The sequence below is a fragment of the Bufo gargarizans genome, chromosome 2 (genome assembly GCF_014858855.1).
Source record: "Bufo gargarizans isolate SCDJY-AF-19 chromosome 2, ASM1485885v1, whole genome shotgun sequence".
In the NCBI taxonomy this organism is placed as follows: domain Eukaryota; kingdom Metazoa; phylum Chordata; class Amphibia; order Anura; family Bufonidae; genus Bufo; species Bufo gargarizans.
In genome coordinates, this window is record NC_058081.1 from 693,961,312 (window position 1) to 693,981,312 (window position 20,001).

The 20,001-nt window shown below is 45.2% G+C and overlaps 1 protein-coding gene across 1 annotated transcript in view; it reads left to right on the forward strand.

Annotated features, from left to right (window-relative positions):
* The window catches only part of LOC122927007 (tetratricopeptide repeat protein 36-like), a 57,311-nt gene that overhangs the window by 22,560 nt on the left and 14,750 nt on the right, over nucleotides 1-20,001 (forward strand). Inside the window, exon 5 of the mRNA XM_044278543.1 lies at nucleotides 5,453-5,685. Within this exon, the coding sequence (XP_044134478.1) occupies nucleotides 5,453-5,685 (233 nt within the window). The remainder of the gene's footprint in view (nucleotides 1-5,452; nucleotides 5,686-20,001) is intronic.

A 20,001-nucleotide genomic window follows, 5' to 3' on the forward strand; every position in this document is an offset into this window, starting at 1 on the left:
TTTAAAAATTAATGGAGTTCAGGTGTCCCTGTTCCCTGACTATTCGTCGGATGTACAGAAAAAGAGAGCTCGCTTTGTGGAGATTAAACGGAGGCTGAGAGATTTGCAAGTACAGTACTCCATGATGTTCCCGGCCAGGCTCAGGGTGGTGGCGTTTGGATCCGCGGTGTTCTTTGAGGACTCGGATGCTGCGGTCAAGTGGCTGGATCAAAATGAGCGTCGCCTTAGGATTCCATCAACAGACACCTGAGACTGTTGGACATTCCTGCTCCTGATTGAAGTTTTGAAGTCCCAGGGACTGTCCACCCACCGTTGTGGACATTTTCTTTTGTCTTTAGCCGGTTGCTGGAGACATCTTGTGGGTAGAGCATACGCCCGAGGTTGCTCCCCACCTTCTAATGTGCCTGTGTACGGTATCGTGCTGGATGCTGTGCTGCTTCAGGCGCTGTTGGGCCAGGTTCACAATGTTGGCCCCGAGTTCATTACTGAATCTAATTATGCTGCATATGTTTACTGTCTGGGGAGGGTTAGTTGGGTGGGGGGAGGGAGGGGGGAAGGGGTTAGCGGGGGTTAATACTGTCAAAGGTGCTATTGTTGGCAATTCTAAAATGCTGAAACGTACAGTCCTTGTATATTCTGTTGGGGAAAGTAGGGAGGAGAGGGGAGTCTGTAATCTGATGATTAACAGTGTTTTTTCCCGCAGCGGTTGGGAGGTGGAAAGGTGTGGATCTCAAATGTACTTTTATATATGTATGCATTCTTATGGGACCTGTTACGAGAATACTTAGCTGGAATGTGAGGGGAATGGCGGATGCTACGAAGAGACACGGTCTGTTCCGGTACCTATCTAGATATCAGCCGGCAATAATATGCTTGCAAGAAACGCATGTGACCAAACAATCTATACATGTCATGCAAAAGCCGTGGCTGGGTTATTCTGTGCATTCCGTCTTCTCCTCGCATTCCAGAGGGGTTAGTATCCTAGTCCATAAGAATATCATATTTGAATGTCTCAGGGAATGTGTGGATGAAGAGGGAAGGTTTATAGGAATGCATTGTGTGGTTCAAGGGATAAGAATGGTGCTAGCGACAATCTATATACCCCCACCATTTTCCTCAGTGCCTTTAAGGAAACTTATGGAGTTTATGGCAGAATTCTCTGAACTTCCAATGTTGATAGTGGGAGATTTTAATAATGTACTTGACAGTTCGCTCGATAGATGCCAGATCACACCTAGTGGTAGTTGTGCGGGTGAAACCTTGTTTGCAAGAATACTGAGGGAACTAGGTCTGATGGATGTATGGAGAGAGACCCACCCCCTGGACAGGAAATACTCGTGTTGCTCCTCGACTTATGGCTCCCTGTCGCGTATAGATCTGGGTCTGGTAAATGCGCATATGTTCCCGTTTGTACAGAACTCAGAATATCTTGCTAGGACCCTATCTGACCACTCCTTATTTAGCATCGCCCTCGACATCTCTGTGACAGCCAGGCCGGGGGTTAGATGCTGGCGATTGAATGCCTTTTGGTTAAAACTGATGGGTGAGCCGACTGATATGCTTCAATCCCTTAGGGAATATTTTTGTATAAATGAAGGGACTGCGTCTCCGTCAGTCGTCTGGGATGCAATGAAGGCCTTCCTCAGAGGATCCTTTATTAAAACAGTCAGTCGGATTAAATCTAAATCTAGAGAGCTTGATCGGCAGAAGCAGGATAATATGAGGATAGCGGAGGAAGCTTTTGTGTTAAATCCTTCTATCATGACAAGCAATACCTTGAAGGCTAGGCAGGAGGAGTTGAGGTGTCACCTTTTGGAGGTAGCAGAGAGGAAACGACTGTTTTACAAGCAGCAATTTTTTACTGAGGGTGAGAGTGTAGGCCATATGCTCTCGGTTATCGCAAAAGCGCAGCAAGGGTCACAATGTATATCTGGCCTGTTAGATGCTGGCGGCGTCCTCAGGCGTGATACGGATAACATTTTGAATATACTGAATAATTTTTACTCCTCTCTGTATACTTCTAGGGTGACATGCTCGGATGAGGATATTGACACCTTTTTAGCCACATTAAATCTCCCTAAGCTTTCCAGGGAAGACAGTATGCGATTAGAGGAGCCGATTGAGTTGGAAGAATTGAAGGCGGCATTAGCTGCTATGGCCAACGACAAGGCTCCAGGTTTAGATGGGCTTCCGGCGGAAGTTTATAAGTCCTTTTCGGAAGTGCTGCTCCCGGAACTTCTGAAGGTATTAAATTATTCCAAGGAGAGGGGGGAGTTGCCTCCGTCCATGCAGGAGGCGGTAATAGTAGTCATTCCTAAGCCAGACAAGGATCACTCTCTCCCTGACTCATATAGACCGATATCGTTGCTCTCCGCTGATGTTAAGTTGCTTGCAAAGGTCTTGGCCATGCGTCTGTCTAAAGTGATTTTGTCTATCATACACTCTGACCAGACTGGCTTCATGCCTCAGAAGTCAACGTCAATTAATATTAGAAGAGTGTTTGCCAGTATTCAACTTCCAGCTGATAATGTTGGAGATAGAGCTATCCTTTCTTTAGATGCGGCCAAGGCCTTTGACAGCATTGAGTGGCGATTCTTGTGGAGAGTTATGGCGTATATGGGATTTGGAGATGAATATATATCCTGGGTCCGGGTGCTATATTCTAAACCCAAAGCATGTATCAGGGCGAATGGAGGGGTGTCCCCCAAGTTCTGCCTGGGCCGGGGTACTAGACAGGGGTGCCCGTTGTCGCCTCTGCTATTTGCAGTTGCGATTGAGCCATTGGCCGCAGCGATTCGGAAATCAACGGACATTCGGGGGTTCCAATATGGGACAGTTGATAATAAAGTGGCGATGTATGCAGACGACACTTTGCTTTTTCTGGGGGATACTGGTCCATCGTTGGAAGCGGCTATGAAAATCATTGATTGCTTCAGGGATCTGTCGGGTCTGACTATTAACTGGAGTAAGTCGGCGATTATGCTGCTTGACGGGCAAGTGCAATCACAGACAGTGCGAGACAGAAGTATTCCATGTGTAGCGACCTTTAAGTACTTGGGTATCCATATATCCCCGAGAATACGAGACTTTGGGCGCCTTAATTTTGACCCGCTGGTTGTTAAATTTCGTAATAAAACTAAGGCATGGTGTAAATTATATCTGTCAGTGGCGGGAAGAGCAAATCTCATTAAAATGGTGTTGATGCCCCAGCTACTCTATGTTCTACATAATTCCCCGGTCTGGCTGTCAAAGTCCAAATTTGCTCCAATCAATGCTACTTTCAGGGAGCTCATATGGCGGAAGGGGCAACCGAGAATTAAGCTGGAAACGTTGCAATATCCTAAAACGGAAGGGGGCCTTGCAGTGCCAAACCCCTGGGTGTACTTCCTGGCGGCACAATGCCAACATTTTAAGGGGTGGCTGGAACTGGAGTCGAGTGAGATGTCGTGTCAGTTGTTTAAGTATTGCTTGTCCTCTAGTGACCTACTGCTAATCCTTGAGACTAAGGGGGCTGGAAGGAGTGGTCCGATGGGTGATTTGGGACATTTGATGCAATCCGTGTGGAATAGGGTCAAGCTCCTGAGGGGGGTTTTCGGCAATACGGAATACACTCCACTGTGGGATAATCCCGTGCTGCCGGAATTCCTCTCCCTGTCTGAGTTTGGGGCATGGAAAGGGAAGGGTATTCTGAGGTTGGGACATCTTTTAGAGGAAAAGAAGTTCATGTCATTTGCCAGATTTCAGGAGAAGTATGAACTGCCTAGAACTCACTTTTATAAGTACCTTCAGGTGAGACACGCTTACAACTCCACATTTAAAGGTACAACTATGGTGGCGGGGAGAGATGCTGCATTGCACCTGATTCTGTCCAGGGGGGCGAGGAGAGGTATGATTTCCTGTATATACAAGATGTTGCTTGATAAGTTTCTAATGTCACATCCGCTTGCGGCTAAAAGTAAATGGGAAAAAGATGTTGGCGAATTAACTGACAACCAGTGGTCTGACATACTGGAGGCGATACCTCTCTCTTCCTTGAGTGAAGGGCGTAAACTCTCGCAGCTGTTTATTGTCCATAGAGTCTACAAAACACCGTTTTTTTTGTTCCGTATAGGGTTTAGACCCACGGATGAATGTCCAAGATGCTCTGTGGTGTCTGCAGATTTGTTGCATATGATGTGGACGTGCGAAAGGTTAGGGAGATACTGGGAGTTGGTACGTCAGACGACACAGGACGTTTACAAAGTACGAATACCCTCTGACCCGAAAGTGTGTGTGTTGGGATATGTCTCTGAATTGGCCACCGGTCAGGTGCATAAAATAGCTATAGGTAGAGTGTTGTATGTTGCTAGGAAATTAATCGCCCTACATTGGATACAGACAGCGCCGCCAACGCTAGGCGAATTCTTAAGTGCGGTTGACATGATGCTGAGTTATGAACGGATGGTATACCAGAAGCGTGGATGCCCAGCGAAATTTGAAAAATTGTGGGATCCATGGCTGTCGTTTCGACGTCTGAATAGAGGTGTTTAACAATGTGCCTTTTGAATCTTGCAGGTTGGGTGGGGTGGGATGGGAGGGGTGGGGGGGTTGGATTGTAATCTGTTTACTGCACATAGCTTGGCGTCCTTTTCGTTATTAGCCGTATGGACAGCATGTCTCTATGTCATCCTTGTACGTAATATGATAAAACGTGTAGCTACATTGTAAAATGTTCAATAAAAAATGATCTGATTTAAAAAAAAAAAAAGAAGTCTATGGGCAAGCAGAACGGATCCACCCAGTTTCTGTTATGCAGGACTGAAAACAAAGTCCTGTATAACGGAAACCAGGCGGATCCGTTCTGCTTGCCCATAGACTTCTATTATGACGGATCAAAACGGAATGCCTCTTAACGGCTTCCGTTTTGCATTCAGTCTACGAATTACGTTATAACGGAAATCCTACACCACCCGAACCTGTAAAGTTTAGGTTCAGTCATCCCTACATGTGGGCCATCTCTTAAAAAATTAAAAAATTGGTGCAATTTGAGACCTTTTTGAAAACTCCTAAATCCATGTCTGTAGGATACTCTGATAACTCTCCCCGTGGTAATGAGCTGGTTTAGAACCATGAACATGCTACGGTGGGTACGTTCCACCACTGTTTATTCCTGTTGCATATCCTGCTTGTGGCAGTTTTTAAAAAATTGATAACTGGAGCCCCCAACTTCGAGATTTTGGGTTGGGTTATCAGCGATCAACATCAATCCGTTACTTTCTATGTGTGCACTGTTCAAACCATATCACCATCTCATATTGTAATGCAATATCCCTAGCTGTTTACATTATTTATGGGAGAACCCCTTTAAGTGTATGGCCAGCTTTATCCTTGGCAAACTAATATATATCCAAAACGTCATCTAAATCTTTCTGGTTGTTCCATGCAGTAATGTCCCTTGTTCTTCCCACGTTAGAGAGCATTTCCCATTCTTCCGGGTGGCTCCAGATGGCTGGAAGAACACCGTCCGTCACAACCTCTGCTTTAGCAGCAGTTTTGAGAAGAGCGCGGGGTGGGTCTGTGCCGATGGACACCGGCGTTCCTGTTTGTGGAAGCTAACCCGACAAGGAAGAAGGAAGTTCCGAGCGGAAATGCATTCCCTGTCAGATGAGCTGCTGCACGTGTTGCGCAGGAGCATGAACAAACCAGGTAATCTGACATTTATGACGGCACTGCAATTCTGGGAAACAAAGCTTCGGAGAATACTCTACACCGGAGGTCTCCTTTACAGGATCGCCCAAAATGTTTTTTCTCATCTGCATCATTGGCAGGACGCAGGCAAGTCGATGGGTATAGCTGCTGCAGGGGTGCACCACCAATGAGGCCAGGTGAGGCGATCGCCTCAGGCTGCACCAGGTAGGGGCAAGAGGGGGGCAGCAAAACTGCCATGGGCAATGAGCACTTTCATTGTGGAAAGTTTAAACGCTCATCTCTACACAGGGCCGGTGCAAGGATTTTTGCCAACACAAGCGAAGCTACATTTTTCCGCCCTCCCCCAGGGTGCGCCCTAAGGCAGCCGCTTGGTCTGCCTTATGGTAGCACCGGCCCTGTCTCTACATATTCCACTACATTGCGGTGTAGTCGGGACAGCAATACAGTTGAATGCTGCAATGGGGCATAGGAGTGACGTCTCCCCGGCCCACCGTTTCCTCTTATAGGCTTTAGTTCTAGTTCCTGTCAGAGGCCGGTGTCATCATTATCGCGCTGCCTGAGCCGGGCGTTTCAGTTTTTGCCTCCGGCAGCAGTAAGGCTAGGTGCACCCCTGAGCTGCTGCCACTAGTAGACAGACACTAAGCAAATAGAGAACCAAAAATATTTTCCCAAAAGGAATAATGCATTAAACGACGCGTACTGTATATGAATCAACTATACAACCTACAAAGATATACGAGCCTTTTATGTAAAGAAATATCAGCACCATACGCGTATCAAAAAAAACATTTTATTAGTATATTATTTCATAATATCTATTCACATGATTGACAATACACAACAATTTAAAATCAGAAATAAAACATAAGTGACTGGTGGTGCATCTGCAGTCAAATTTAGTGACTGATAGAAGACCAGGCTATATACATGAGTAATAAGAAGATAAATCACAACGGTGAACAAATTAATAATTGCCAAAGCTAATTGCATAGATAACATATAATTAAATCCCATAAAATGCTATATATACCAGCCAAAGAGGATTCACCAAACTGAATACATGGTATGTGAATGAATCACAGCAATAAGCAGAGGATACGTAACCAGATTAAGTTCCTAAATGGCATGTGAGCAAGTCATAATCGTGAATGATGTATACTGACCCGAGGAGAGATTCCCACCACAGAGATGCACCACCAGTCCACACCCCGACATGCGTAACGTGTACTGCTTCCTCAAGGGTTAATGGAACTGGTGGTGATGCTGAGTATATGTAGGGCGGAGACGGTCGTCACAAGTCAGTGCCTGACTAATCACAGATTTGACACATATACACCTTAGGGCTCTTTCACACTTGCGTTGCTCTTTTCCGGCATAGAGTTCCGTCGTCGGGGCTCTATGCTGGAAAAATCCTGATCAGGATTATCCCCATGCATTCTGAATGGAGAGAAATACGTTCAGGGTGTCTTCTAAGACGCCGGTAGGTTAAGAGTTAATTTAAAGCCATGCCTCCCCTGTAAGTGGTAAACGAACTGGTGCCGTTCACTATATGGCGCGTGGATCTCCCGCCCTATGAACAGGGAGTGCACGTCAACCCCGAGGTCTGGAGGAGGGGAATCGCACGAGAGTACGCACGACGCCCGTCCTTGCTGAGCCCGGAGCGGCGTCACAACCCTGACGCATGCGCTGGAGTCCAAGCGCACCCACAAACGCCATATTTAATCAGGGCAACAAGGCTGGCAATAGTCATGCTGTATCGGTACATACAGTGCCATACAAACAACAAGGCTGGCAATGTCAATGTGTCGGTATGTGTAGTACCTTGAATAGGGGTAATATATTCTACCTAGATATTAATGTCCTTGTGCTAAGTGTGAAAATTACCTAAACAACTAAGATATACCAGTGTGACTAAGTGAAATAAATAAATAAATTGTGTTTACACAGCAAAACGAAATAATGTTGGTGAAAATTGTGTAAATGAGTGAAAGAGGATAACATTTTTTGAAGAATGTGAAGTGTGTGTGTGTGGTGTAAAAATAAAATTTAAAAATGAAAAAATAAAGTGAATGTGACCGTAAATGTGCCTGTTGTGATTAATGAGTGATGTGACAAAATAAGCTATAGATAAAAAAAGTGTTTTTTTTAAAGCAATTAATGAATAAAGTGTAAATATCTAGAAATATATAAAAAAAGTTGATATTTTTTAGTCGCTACAGAAGACACCACAACAAGAATACAAACAAAATAAATGAAAAAATTAAAAATATTTTTTTCATATGTGCAACATGGTATATAGTACACATAGTGCCCCTAGTTTCAGTAAAGACCTTGTCACAGTTTTGGCCTATAAATGGATAATCCTTGTGCCCAAGCCATTCAAAGATACTATCTGAATGCACCCAGCATCCGGGGGAATAGATGGTCTACATCACACCCTCCCTAGAGACTGACAACATGGAGACCTGCAAAATAAAAACATATATTAGTCCGAATGTCAACACTCCTACACACATCCAGCACCACCCCAAAGTTAAAACCATAATATTTACGAACATAATAAAAAAACAAGGATTACAGAGAGGACTCAAAAGGAATCTTGTCATTAAGGGCATCTGCGTTTTCAATTTGCCAATCCACTTACTTTCCACTTGTTCCAGGCGTCTAAACAAATCGCCTCCTCGAGAGCCGAGCAAAACCTTGTCGATACCTCGAAACTTCAATTCATGCCAGCGATTTCTAGGTTTCTGTCTAAAGTGTCTTTCTATCGGTTTCAACTTCGCAATCTTATGCCTCTCATGATTTTTCAATCTTGGAAGCTGCACGTATATCTTTCTGATGTTCCTGAATACGAATGCGTAACTCTCGTGTGGTCATACCCACGTATATAAGCCCACAAGGGCACGTGGCGTAATAGATAACTCCAGATGTGCTGCAATTAATAGAGTTGTAGACTTGTTGACCCGTTGAGTCACAAAAATTGTCAGTTTTCATCATGACTTTGCACGCACAGCAATGACCACATTGAGTCGAGCCCCATTTCGGGCCACGAGAATTAAAAAGGAAGCGTGACTTGGGTGGCACATAGTGACTTCGCACTAATAGATCATTTAGATTTTTGCTGCGTTTAGCTACAAAGGCTGGAAACAATGGAAGTACCCGTTCTAGATCTGAATCCGATCTCGGGATAGGCCAGAATTTAGTGAAGATCTGTCTCCTACTGTGCCACTGTGTATTATAATTGGTGATCATTCGAACCACTTGGGAAGATGAAGAGCCATCTGTGTCTGGGAGTAAGTAATGTTTCCCGTTTTGTATTCTTTGCACGTTGGTATCCCCACTAAATATCTTCATGTTAATATCCCCTTTGTTGGAACTGTTTTAAAATATCAGATTCTCTCTCAAAATCGCCCATGGAGGTACAGATCCATTTTGCCCGTAAAAATTGTCCAGTAGGTATGGATGCCTTTTGGTGCCTAGGATGTAAAGAGGCATGAAGTAGGCTGTTAATGGCAGTTTCCTTACGATGCACAGATGTCTGCAACTGACAATCCTCAGACACATTAATCCTGCTATCCAAAAAATCCATTTGTTTTAGGGACACTGTTTGGGTCAGAGATATTGTGGCGAAAATAACCTCGCCACTGCGTTTTGGAGGTGCCTGTTTGCCAGCCTCTTGCCTCAGGATTATGGCACATATACTAACTTTGAAGGAGAAGACAGACCGGCCGCACAGCTTAAATCTGTGGAACTGTTTTGGGCAGGAATGCCATGCTTGCGGTCGGCCAAATGTGACTTCTATGGAATTCGGGAACCCCTGCTCGGATCTGGGTGATTTTTTGGGATATGTTGTTCACAGCAATTATGGGGATATGTGGGGTTTTGAGGTGTTTTCTGTGTTTTGGGAAAAATGTGTGTTTTCTGTCTGAGTGATTAAGTTAGCCCATTATGTTTGGGCTCTGCCTGTGATACAATTACCAATGTGTTTTGGTAATTGTATTTTGTTGATTGCGTCAAAGACAATGCTCGTTGTATTTTGTTGATTGCGTTACAGACAGAGGGAAGAAGGGTTTTGTGTACAATTGCTGGGAAGGTTTCAATACTGTAAATGCATGTGATTGGCTAAAATATAAACAGTCACAGTCTTCTACAAGGGCCCCAGGGGGAGTGTCCCTTGCTAGGAGACCTGCATAAAAGGCTTAAAAATAACCCATTAAAGAGTTCCTATTTTACATTCAACATAGAGCCTCGACTCATGTGTGTGGGGATTGCTATACGTGTATACTCCCCTGGCTATTACTCCTAGCTCTTGTAAGAGCTGTTCCTGGTTCCTGTGGTGGTATCAGTGTCGAGTGGAGTGCTTGGAGGCCTCGGGAAGCACTAGGAGCATCTATCAACGGAGGTACCCGGTCGGGGTGCCAGGAGATCCGTTAGATATATTCCAATCATTGATGTTTTATACCCTTAAGAAACAAGTCAAGAGCATTCTGTGATCCCTGCCAGACGAATAAAATGTCGTCAATAAAACGCATCCATGACAACACTTGGCCCTGAGCCTCATCCATGGCAACCTGAACAAACTCACGTTCCCAGTACCCAAGAAAAGGTTTGCATACGAGGGTGCGCATGTCGCACCCATTGCCACCCCTCGTAACTGTAAATAATTGTGGTCTTTAAAAAGGAAATAATTATCCGTAAGAACAAAATACAGCAGTTCCAGAAAGAGGTCTACCAATTCAGATGTTGAGTTACTCATCTGTAATAAAAAAAACAAAAAAAAAAACGCGACCCTCTCAAACCCAAATCGTGACTGATACATGTGTACAGGGATTCAACGTCACAGGACACCAAGATCATGTTCCTCTCCATCTTTTATGTCCTCAAGTTGTTTAAGTACATCTGTGGAGTCCCGTAAACATTCAACACAGGGTTTCAAATAATAATCCAAAAAGCGACACACTGGTTCACAAAGCCCCCCCACGACCTGAGACAATGCGCCTGCCCTTTGGTCGTGATAGGGATTTGTGCACTTTGGGCAACATGTATAAAGTAGGAATTACCGGATGTTTGACTACGAGCCCTTCATAAACACTCTTAGTGATGATTCCTGATGCCACAGCTCCCTTAAAAATGAGGTCCAATTGGGTTTTGAAATTGATGGTGGGATTATCGGGAAGTCATTGGTAACCTTCCTCATCACGAAGTTGGCGGGAGGCCTCGGACTCATACATGTCAATTGGCCATACGACCACATTCCCACCCTTGTCCGCCGGCTTAAAAAGCACCTCCTTCATCTCTCGTAGTTATTTCAACGCATATCTCTGATCTCTCGTTAGATTGTCATACTTTCGTCCGCCGGGAAGCTTGTACAGTTCCGCCACCACCATTCTAACAAACATCTAAATAGGTGGACTCAGAGACAGGGGTGGGAATGTGGACGACCGGCCCCGAATAAATGATGGAAATTTAGAGGCACCTACCTCTTGTTCGGCCAATAGAGATTCTAGCGTCCTGAGTGCTTCCAGCTCCTCTGGGGCTGAAAATATATCATCAGTCACGGTTTTAGAAAAATGTTTTAAAAAAATCTATTTTCTAGCAAACAAAAAGGTATCTTTTAATGGCTAAAAAGTTGTCCTAGGCCAATACCGGACTGAAAGACTGCCCCAGAGATGAAACCTCTAGCTGAGCCTTGGTTAATTTAAGTTTTGATAAATTTATTACCTTAAGTTCTCTGTTTCCAGAGTGGTTATATTTTCTCTTCATAGGTGTACGTGCTTGTGATAATGGATATCCATCCATCCGTGGGTCCTGTGGCTGTTGTGACGCATTGCTGTTAGAGGAGATTATTGAACTGGCCCCTGACCTGTATGTCTTATGTCGGTGTTACCATTTTGAAGATCCTATCCGGTGTTGCCATTTTGTAGATCCTATTTTGTTGATAATAATGGATATCTCTCTGAAATGTCCTTTCTTTTATTTCCTGGATCTCCTTGTCCCATTTAGAGTGTTCAGTATTTAGCTCCTATTCGAATTGTGCACAACCCTCAGGATCTGCCACCTCACACAACTTATTTTGTAACTGACCAATTGATTTTTTTAATTTTCTCAAGGTGCTTCTTCTCATATGCTATGAGTAATTCGATTAAAAGTGCGCGAACACAATCTAAACGCATCTTCCCATCTTTGTTTAAGTAGATCTTCATCTAGTGGAAAGGAAGGATATACCTGTACCCGCAGGCCTCTCAGTCATTTCCTTGATCAAATATTGTTTAAGTGCTGCCTTGTTCCACCATGGTTTTGTATACATTTTTCAACCTCTTTTGTGTCTCAAGGACAGCGGGTTGTGTTGAACCCAAATTCGTTGCAGCATCGTCCTTGAAGATCCCTGTTACTTGTGGTGAAAGCCAATCAGATTTCTTAGCACGAAAATCCATAATATTGGGAATATCTACAAACAACATAAGAGATCCAAAAATACCAGGTAGGGGCAAGAGGGGGGGGGGGGGCAGCAAAAAAGGCCATGGGCAATGAGCACTTTCATTGTGGAAATGCTCATCTCTACATATTCCACTGCATTGCTGTAGTCAGGACAGCAATACAGTTGAATGCTGCAATGGGGCATGGGAGTAATGTCTCCCAGGCCCACCGTTTCCTCTAATAGGCTTTAGTTCTAGTTCCTGTCAGAGGCCGGTGTCATCATTATTGCGCTACCTGAGCCGGGCGTTTTCAGTTTTTGCCTCCGGCAGCAGTAAGGCTAGGTGCACCCCTTGAGCTGCTGCCACTAGTAGACAGACACTAAGCAAAAATAGTTCTCCCAGTAGCTATACTCTTCCTACAGGGGCTAAGCTAAGGCAGTTTTAGCTTAGTGTCTGTAAAGAGGCGCAGACATACCTGCAGTTTTATTTGTTTGGGCTACAGCCGGTAAGCCCATCTGGCATTCCACAGGGAGACCAGCATGTCACCAAGCCTGCTGTTTGCTCCCTAGGCAAGGAGGATGGCAGGAGACAGGACTCTTAGGGACAGTATGCCATAAAAAAATAACATATGTTACTACTGAAAGGATGCGTTACAGCACATCCATCTGTCGTCTGTACAATGTGCAATGTCTCTAGCCCTATATGATGAGTTATGTTGGCAGGCAAGATTGCAGATAATGGCACACTAGACTAGTCATACTGTCTCCCCTTGTGGCATTTTGCAGAATGTAAGCGGACCCATTTATGCTGACGTGTGATTGGACCCTAAGGGATTTATGACCTTTTTTTTTTTTTTTGTAGAACTCCAGCCTGGGCAAATTTTACAAATGTTATGCCTGGAACTACAAATTATAGTTTTAAAACCGAGAATAACCAAAGTGTTGGGTGAGCACTCTACATTTGGTCTTGATGATACATTTTTTTTATTAAACTACGATAGCATAAAGTTGGCACGTGTACAAGCACTCCTCAAGCCAACTTACCTGGATTCTCGCTGGAATTGAAGCGATGTTCCGGCTTTACCTGGCCCACGTGACTTTCGTCTGGCGCAATAAAAGAGAAAATATCTATCTTGATCGCTCTATCTCTGATTTTCCTTCTCTAATAGCAATAGACTGGCACTTATGGCTATAGGTGTCCACTTGTTAAATGTAGGCTTTTGCAAGTGCCTGTCCTAAACTGTGGTGATGGGTGTCTTAACTGTTACCCCCTCACCTGCAGCATAGTCTGTATAGCTTTAGTTTGCAGTTCTTCTGGTACCCTAGGACCCTGCAGTCTCCCTGGAGTAGTGCTTCTCACAAAAGAGCTGTATCTTTTGTCCCAAGGCCCATAGAGCAGGAGCAGATGAATGTGACCACACGGTCAATACCCAGATCAGCCACTAGAGGTCAGTGGAGCTCCACCACAGCATCAAGTATGGCTTACAGGAGGCAGGAGCACCCTCTCATGAGCTTCAGCAGCGAAGACGACGTCAGGTCCTTCCTCTAAGGAGCTTCTCAACCAGCCTGCTGAAAGAAAGAAGAACCATGGACTAGTGGGAGCCACTTCATGTACTGGACTTGACGGATGAGGACGTGTTGTCTGTTTTGTGTGTCTTGTTGCCCCGTTTTGTCCTCCCCTAGATGGCTATGCTCGTTAGGACTCCCCCAGTTACAGGAAGATGCTTCCCAGTTGCGCACGTCTGTGGCAACATTTCCCCCCCCCACCCCCCCACCCCACACACTTCTCAGGTTAATTGGGAGCCCCTTTGCTTAAAAGGGTTCTAATTACCATCGCTGCTACTTTATATTTTATATTACTACCCCATGTGGATTACAAATGACATTGTGCCTTATGTGGATTACCAATAATGACGTTGTTTCCCATGGCTTACAAAGGACTTTTTGCACTAGAGGTTCCAGTTTGGTGCATTTCATCCGCCAGCACTGAAGAGAGGACTCTAATGTGAATTTATTGCACTACGCTATTGCCTCATATATTTGCACTGTGTTTGCACTAATCTTTTGGGTTTCAGCAACGTTTAAGTATGATGCCTATTGTATGTATTCTTTTATAGGTACTGCAATGTGACCAAGTATGCACTTTAAAATGGACTTGAATGAATTTTTTACTGTTAGGTAGATGGTGACCTTGCGTTCAGGGCCAACTCTAGGTTCATGTGGGCTATCAAACCTCAGTGGGCCCCCTTGTGGCATTTTGCAGAACGTAAGCGGACCCATTTATGCTGACGTGTGATTGGACCCTAAGGGATTTATGACTTTTTTTTGTAGAACTCCAGCCTGCGCAAATTTTACAAATGTTATGCCTGGAACTACAAATTATAGTTTAAAGGGACTCTGTCACCACTTTCTAACCCCCACTTTTAAAACTATAGTTCTGTCCATGGAGCCCCTGTGATTTCAATGGTGTTATTATATGCGAAATCTGCAGGCTCGTTTTGATAAAAAAAAAACTTTTATCTAACCTGTCACTCATGAGGATAAGGTGCCCAGGGCGTTTCTCCTGGTCTGAACATGCCGCCGTTGTTGGTGCCCAGCTCCTCCTCTGATCCTTTCAGCGCCGCCTGAATGTGAAGAAATACGCCTCCGGCTCTCCCTCAGTCCCCCCTCCTTTTCTAAAATTTTGCGCGTGCGCACAGGCCTGTGCCTGATGCGCCCGTGCGGACTTTTCGATTCAGCCTCATTGAACGAAGTGCGCATGCGCATGCGCACTTCGCTCAACCTCCCGATAACGCGAACACTGCTGCACGCGCGGGATCTTAGAGAAGAAGGAGGGGGGACTGAGGGAGAGCCGGAGGCGTATTTCTTCACATTCAGGCGGCGCTAATTCAAGGCAGAGGAGGAGCTGGGCACCAACGGCGGCGGGCGGCATGTTCAGACCAGGAGAAACGCCCTGGGCACCTTATCCTCATGAGTGACAGGTTAGATAAAAGTTTTTTTTTATCAAAACGAGCCTGCGGATTTCGCATATAACAACACCATTGAAATCACAGGGGCTCCATGGACAGAACTATAGTTTTAAAAGTGGGGGTTAGAAAGTGGTGACAGAGTCCCTTTAAAACCGAGAATAACCAAAGTGTTGGGTGAGCACTCTACATTTGGTCTTGACGATACATTTTTTTTATTAAACTACGATAGCATAAAGTTGACACGTGTACAAGCACTCCTCAAGCCAACTTACCCGGATTCTCGCTGGAATTGAAGCGATGTTCCGGCTTTACCTGGCCCACGTGACTTTCGTCTGGCGCAATAAAAGAGAAAATATCTATCTCGATTTTTGGATGTCAGTTATGATCATTTAAACATTCATATGTTCAATTATTCAGCATGGCCATGCTTGTCGTTGCGGAGGTGCTTCTTCTCAAGTGTGCGATCCAGCCCAGACGCGTTTCGGGAACTCTTCTTCACTTCATCAGTGGTACTGCACTACCTGTTTGCCTCCGCCTTTTATTGCAAAGATCATCACCAATCTGTGGATCACCAGATTTCCTTAGTGGATGAAAATTCCTATGCGTTTTCTTGTGCATCCTTTTTTTTGTGTATATATGCGTTTTTTGCAGTATATATTCACTTTAATCCTTCAGAGCCTCTTGTATAAAAGAAACTCATGTTAGAGATTGCATGTGAGAGCTCCAACTCTGCGTTTAGTCCAGCTGGTAACATTGATCCAAACTGATAAATGCGGCGGGACTCTATTTTGGATAGTTTAAAACCGATTTATTCGGCATGTGCATATACTGTCATAGATGCGCCCAATTTATGACTAAGCACACGCCTTGTTCTAAATTAGCCATCTACTATGGCAGCACAGGGGGAAACTTAAGACCAGTGTAAAAAGCCAGTCTTGGTAACTACGCCCCAGGGTGTTGCCACATATTTCTTTTTGAGGGGTCATTTATCACTTGAGATTGTTTTTATGTCACTTCGAAGTCTGTTTTTGCATTGTGTGGGTGCACCAAATTTATGAAATGGTGAACGGTTTTCATGTAATTGGTGCAACTACATTGTGTTGCATGACTTAGTCTTAAAAAATACATTAGAGGGCTGCCTGGCGTAGGATGCGTAGTTTTATTCCGGCCACCTCTCGGCATGTTTGCCGTGCTGCTGCCGGAACTCCGGCCTGCCCTTACTATATGGGGCTGGAGCGGTAGTCCGGGGGCACGTGTGCATTAGCGGCAGCATGGATCTGACATGCTATTCACCCACCGGAACAGCCTTGCCGCTAGGGTGAAAGTACCGTAAGGCTACAGGCACATGACCGTTTTTAATGGACAATTTTTCACTGATGCCTTTCTGACAAATGGACGCTAAAAACGCCTTCAAATCTACGGGGGCTGTCGGTCAGTGAAAACCGGACAAGATAGAACCTGTTCTATTTTGTGACGTCTGTTATTCACTGTCTGTCAAAAAAAATTGCAGTGTGAATAACCTCATAGACTACCATTGGTCTTAAAACGAACGTGTGATGGCCGTTAAAAAAAAGTCCCTCATGTCCGTTTTTTACCGATGTGTGCATGTAGCCTTACAATTTAGTTTTATCCAGTGTGGCATTTTGGGAAATGTGTGAAGCCTCATTGAGGGAGTAGGCTTATCCGTCACGGCTATGCTGACAATTGTGCATGGCGTGCAGGCCTCCTCCCCTGAGCCTGTCCTACCCACTTAATCATCTGTGGATCAAAGGGATGGAAGACAAACTCGGCACCAAAAACAAAGGCTGTGAGGGGACTGAGGACTGTTTCTCTAGGGCATTTAGGAAAGTGGCTGCTCTCCTCAGAACCAGGTGAAGCCATGGATGAGGGGAAGGAGCAGCTCTCCTCAGGCTGACTGAAGGCTCCACTCCACTGACATCTCCTCCTCTGCTTCCTTTCCTATAAGCACCAGTGAACCCTGCTGTGGATTATGGGGCTCCGTGTCCATGCTGAGTGGGGTTCACATGACTGGAAGGATGAAGAACTTTTGGGGATGATTTGACCTGGACGCTGGCCATATCTGTGCTAATGGTGACAGGCTGTGATGGAGGAGGTGAAGCTATGAATTGTGCCTGTCGTGTGCTAGATGCTGAGGGAGATTTGTGCTTTGTCACACACATCGCACTGGCCATATCATTAATACCACCACACCCTAAGACACTGGCAGCTCTCTATGGCACCGAACCCTCCTGATGTGATAAGCCCAGCGGCCACCATGTTACTGTTCACACCTGTCTAAACTCCTGCTTTCTTCCAGCTCGGCTGCTATGCTGTGCGCTGTCTTCTGCAGCTGCGCCCCTGCTGTGATCCATCCACGGTCCTCCTCCGATCTGGCTCCCAGGCCTGGAGATCCTGTGAGATGGCAGCAGCAGTAAATGTTTAAAGGGACCAGCGCGGAAACGAGTGGGCCCCCTAAGGAACAGTCGGCCCCGGCACTTGCCCGGTTATGCCGTGTGCTGGCGCTGCTTAAATTATTGCCCATATGGACTGCCTCTGAGGACGTTAATACGAATGGTTCTTATTTTACCTTGTGTTAGCTTAGAAAGCCTAGGCATTGTGTTTGTAATTTTTCTACACAAGGGGGACCAAGTGGTAAGTAACAAGCAGATCGAACACCATCAAGGGTAACCCCGCTGCTGAAATGTGTGTTTAGAGGGAGTAGCCCTCATGGAGGTATGGGAGAGAACCAGCTCCTCTTCCTAGTCTTTGTCCTAAGGCCTTGTGCACCGCCTTAAGGAAAAATTTTAAGCTACCTGTTTAGTCATCAAGGTGAGCGTGCAAAAAGCTATTTATAGACCTTGGAAGGAAATACAGGATGAAACCACCCCTCTATTTGTGGGCATCTCATAGCATCGTGGAGGGATTACAGTACATGGCACCCCCAGGCTCCATATATGACTGTGGCCACGTCATGGAGTATTTGAGCTTTGTGCAGTCTTGTTGGTTCACTGGTTATTACCGAGAGGGAAACTGTGAATAGACACCCTACTCATATGGGCAGGAACCTAGAGGTAGCTTTTGCTATGTGTGTAATAGTCTATATTCTCATGCAGCACTTTTCCTTGGTACCCTTGGAGCACATCCTAAGCACAAGCCGAGGACAGCTTGGTTTTAAGTAAGGGGGAATGTAACACCCCAGAGTGGCATTACCACTTCTGCACCCTGCTACGATCTCTAATGATATAACAAAACGTCATCAAGTGTATTTTGTTCAGGTTCTATACACTGTGCATTTCTAATGTTTGTAACTGTCATGTTCCCATGTAATGTGCCTGGTTCACCAGCAGGTGACAGCAAACACGGCAGAGCTACAGTTAGGTAGAATGGAGCAGGAAGGGTGGAGACCAGTTCTAGTCGGTCTAGCTTACCCCCTGCTAGGGGAAGGAAGTAAGGGAACATCTCTGCTGGACATGCTCAAGCCAGCCAGAGCACCCTCTGCTCTGCTAGCCAGGGAGGCCATGGCTTGAAGCCTCGGGAGCCAGGAGGAAAGTTCCCTGGCCTAATCTAGAGACAGACCAAACTACAAAAAGTATTGCAGCATACAGAAGAAGTCATACAGCCAGCCTGTCATTACAGCAGGATCAGATAGACACAGATGTAGCAGAGACGAGTTTGCCTGCCACTTTTAATGCTAAAGTCTGCTGGGACCAAGACAAAGCTTGAAGACTGTTTCTGATGAACGTTTATTCAAGTAAAACTTCTGTTCAACTACATACAAGGTCTGGACTCAATCTTTCTTTCAAATTCCTCAATTCTTTCCCCTATTTATTGCTTAGGAGCTAAAGCCTGGGGCCCAGCCGTATCCAGGTAGGAGCACCGTGACACATATAAATGGACATTTTAGGCCACACTATACCACTTGGCATTCCTATATCTGGGTCACCTTACATAGACGGCCCTAGGGGGAAGGCACCCGTTGCAAATATATCGTAAACAGTTGCAAGTACCCTATCTGGGATATTGCACACGTACATTTTTCAACACAGAAATCAAAGTAGAAACGTATATAATGTATAACAGAGATTTATTTTATTTATTTTTTTAAAAGCTTTTTTCCCCCCCAGAACTACAAAGTGGGGTATTGGAAAATAATAAAATGCTGCAGTAAAAAGTGATCTACAGAATAAAGCAATACATAACTGTCTCCATAAACCTTAGGCCAGGGGCGTTGCTTGGTTAAAACATTCAGGGCCTGGGCCCCTGATGTTTTGTCCCAGGCCCTGAATGGCCTGCCTGCTAGATACAACTGTATTGCCATCCACAGGACGGCAATACAATTGAATCTAATGTGGTGGAAGAGCTGTAGGACCTGTGGTGACATCACAGGTCATGTGACCAGTAAAACGGTCAGTGGTTGAGAAAGACCTGCGATGATGTCACCATCATGTGACCAGTGCAAGAGAGGGTGGCAGTGAAGAGGGGAAGAAGCTGAGGTGATGTCTGCTACATGGAGAGAGGTAAGTGAAGGGAGAGGCAGAGCAATGCTGAGTTGTCTTTATTTAACTGGGACTGTATGTTCGTGCTGAAGGGAGGGAAGTTAGTTACATGAAACTGTGTGTTGGAGGTGGCTGGGGAGGGGTTATGTTATTTACATAGGACTGTATGTTGGAGGGGGCTGGGGCAGGGTGATGTTATTTACATGGGACTGTATGTTGAAGGTGGCTGTGGTAGGGGATTGTTATTTGCATGGGACTGTATGTTGGCGGCTGTGGGAGGGAGTGATGTTTACATGGGACTGAATGTTACAGGGGTCTGAGGGAGGGATTGATATTTACATGGGACTGAATGTTACAGGGGGCGATGTTGTTTACGTGGAACTGTATGTTGAAGGTTGCTGTGGGGAGGGATGATATTTACATGGGACTGAAT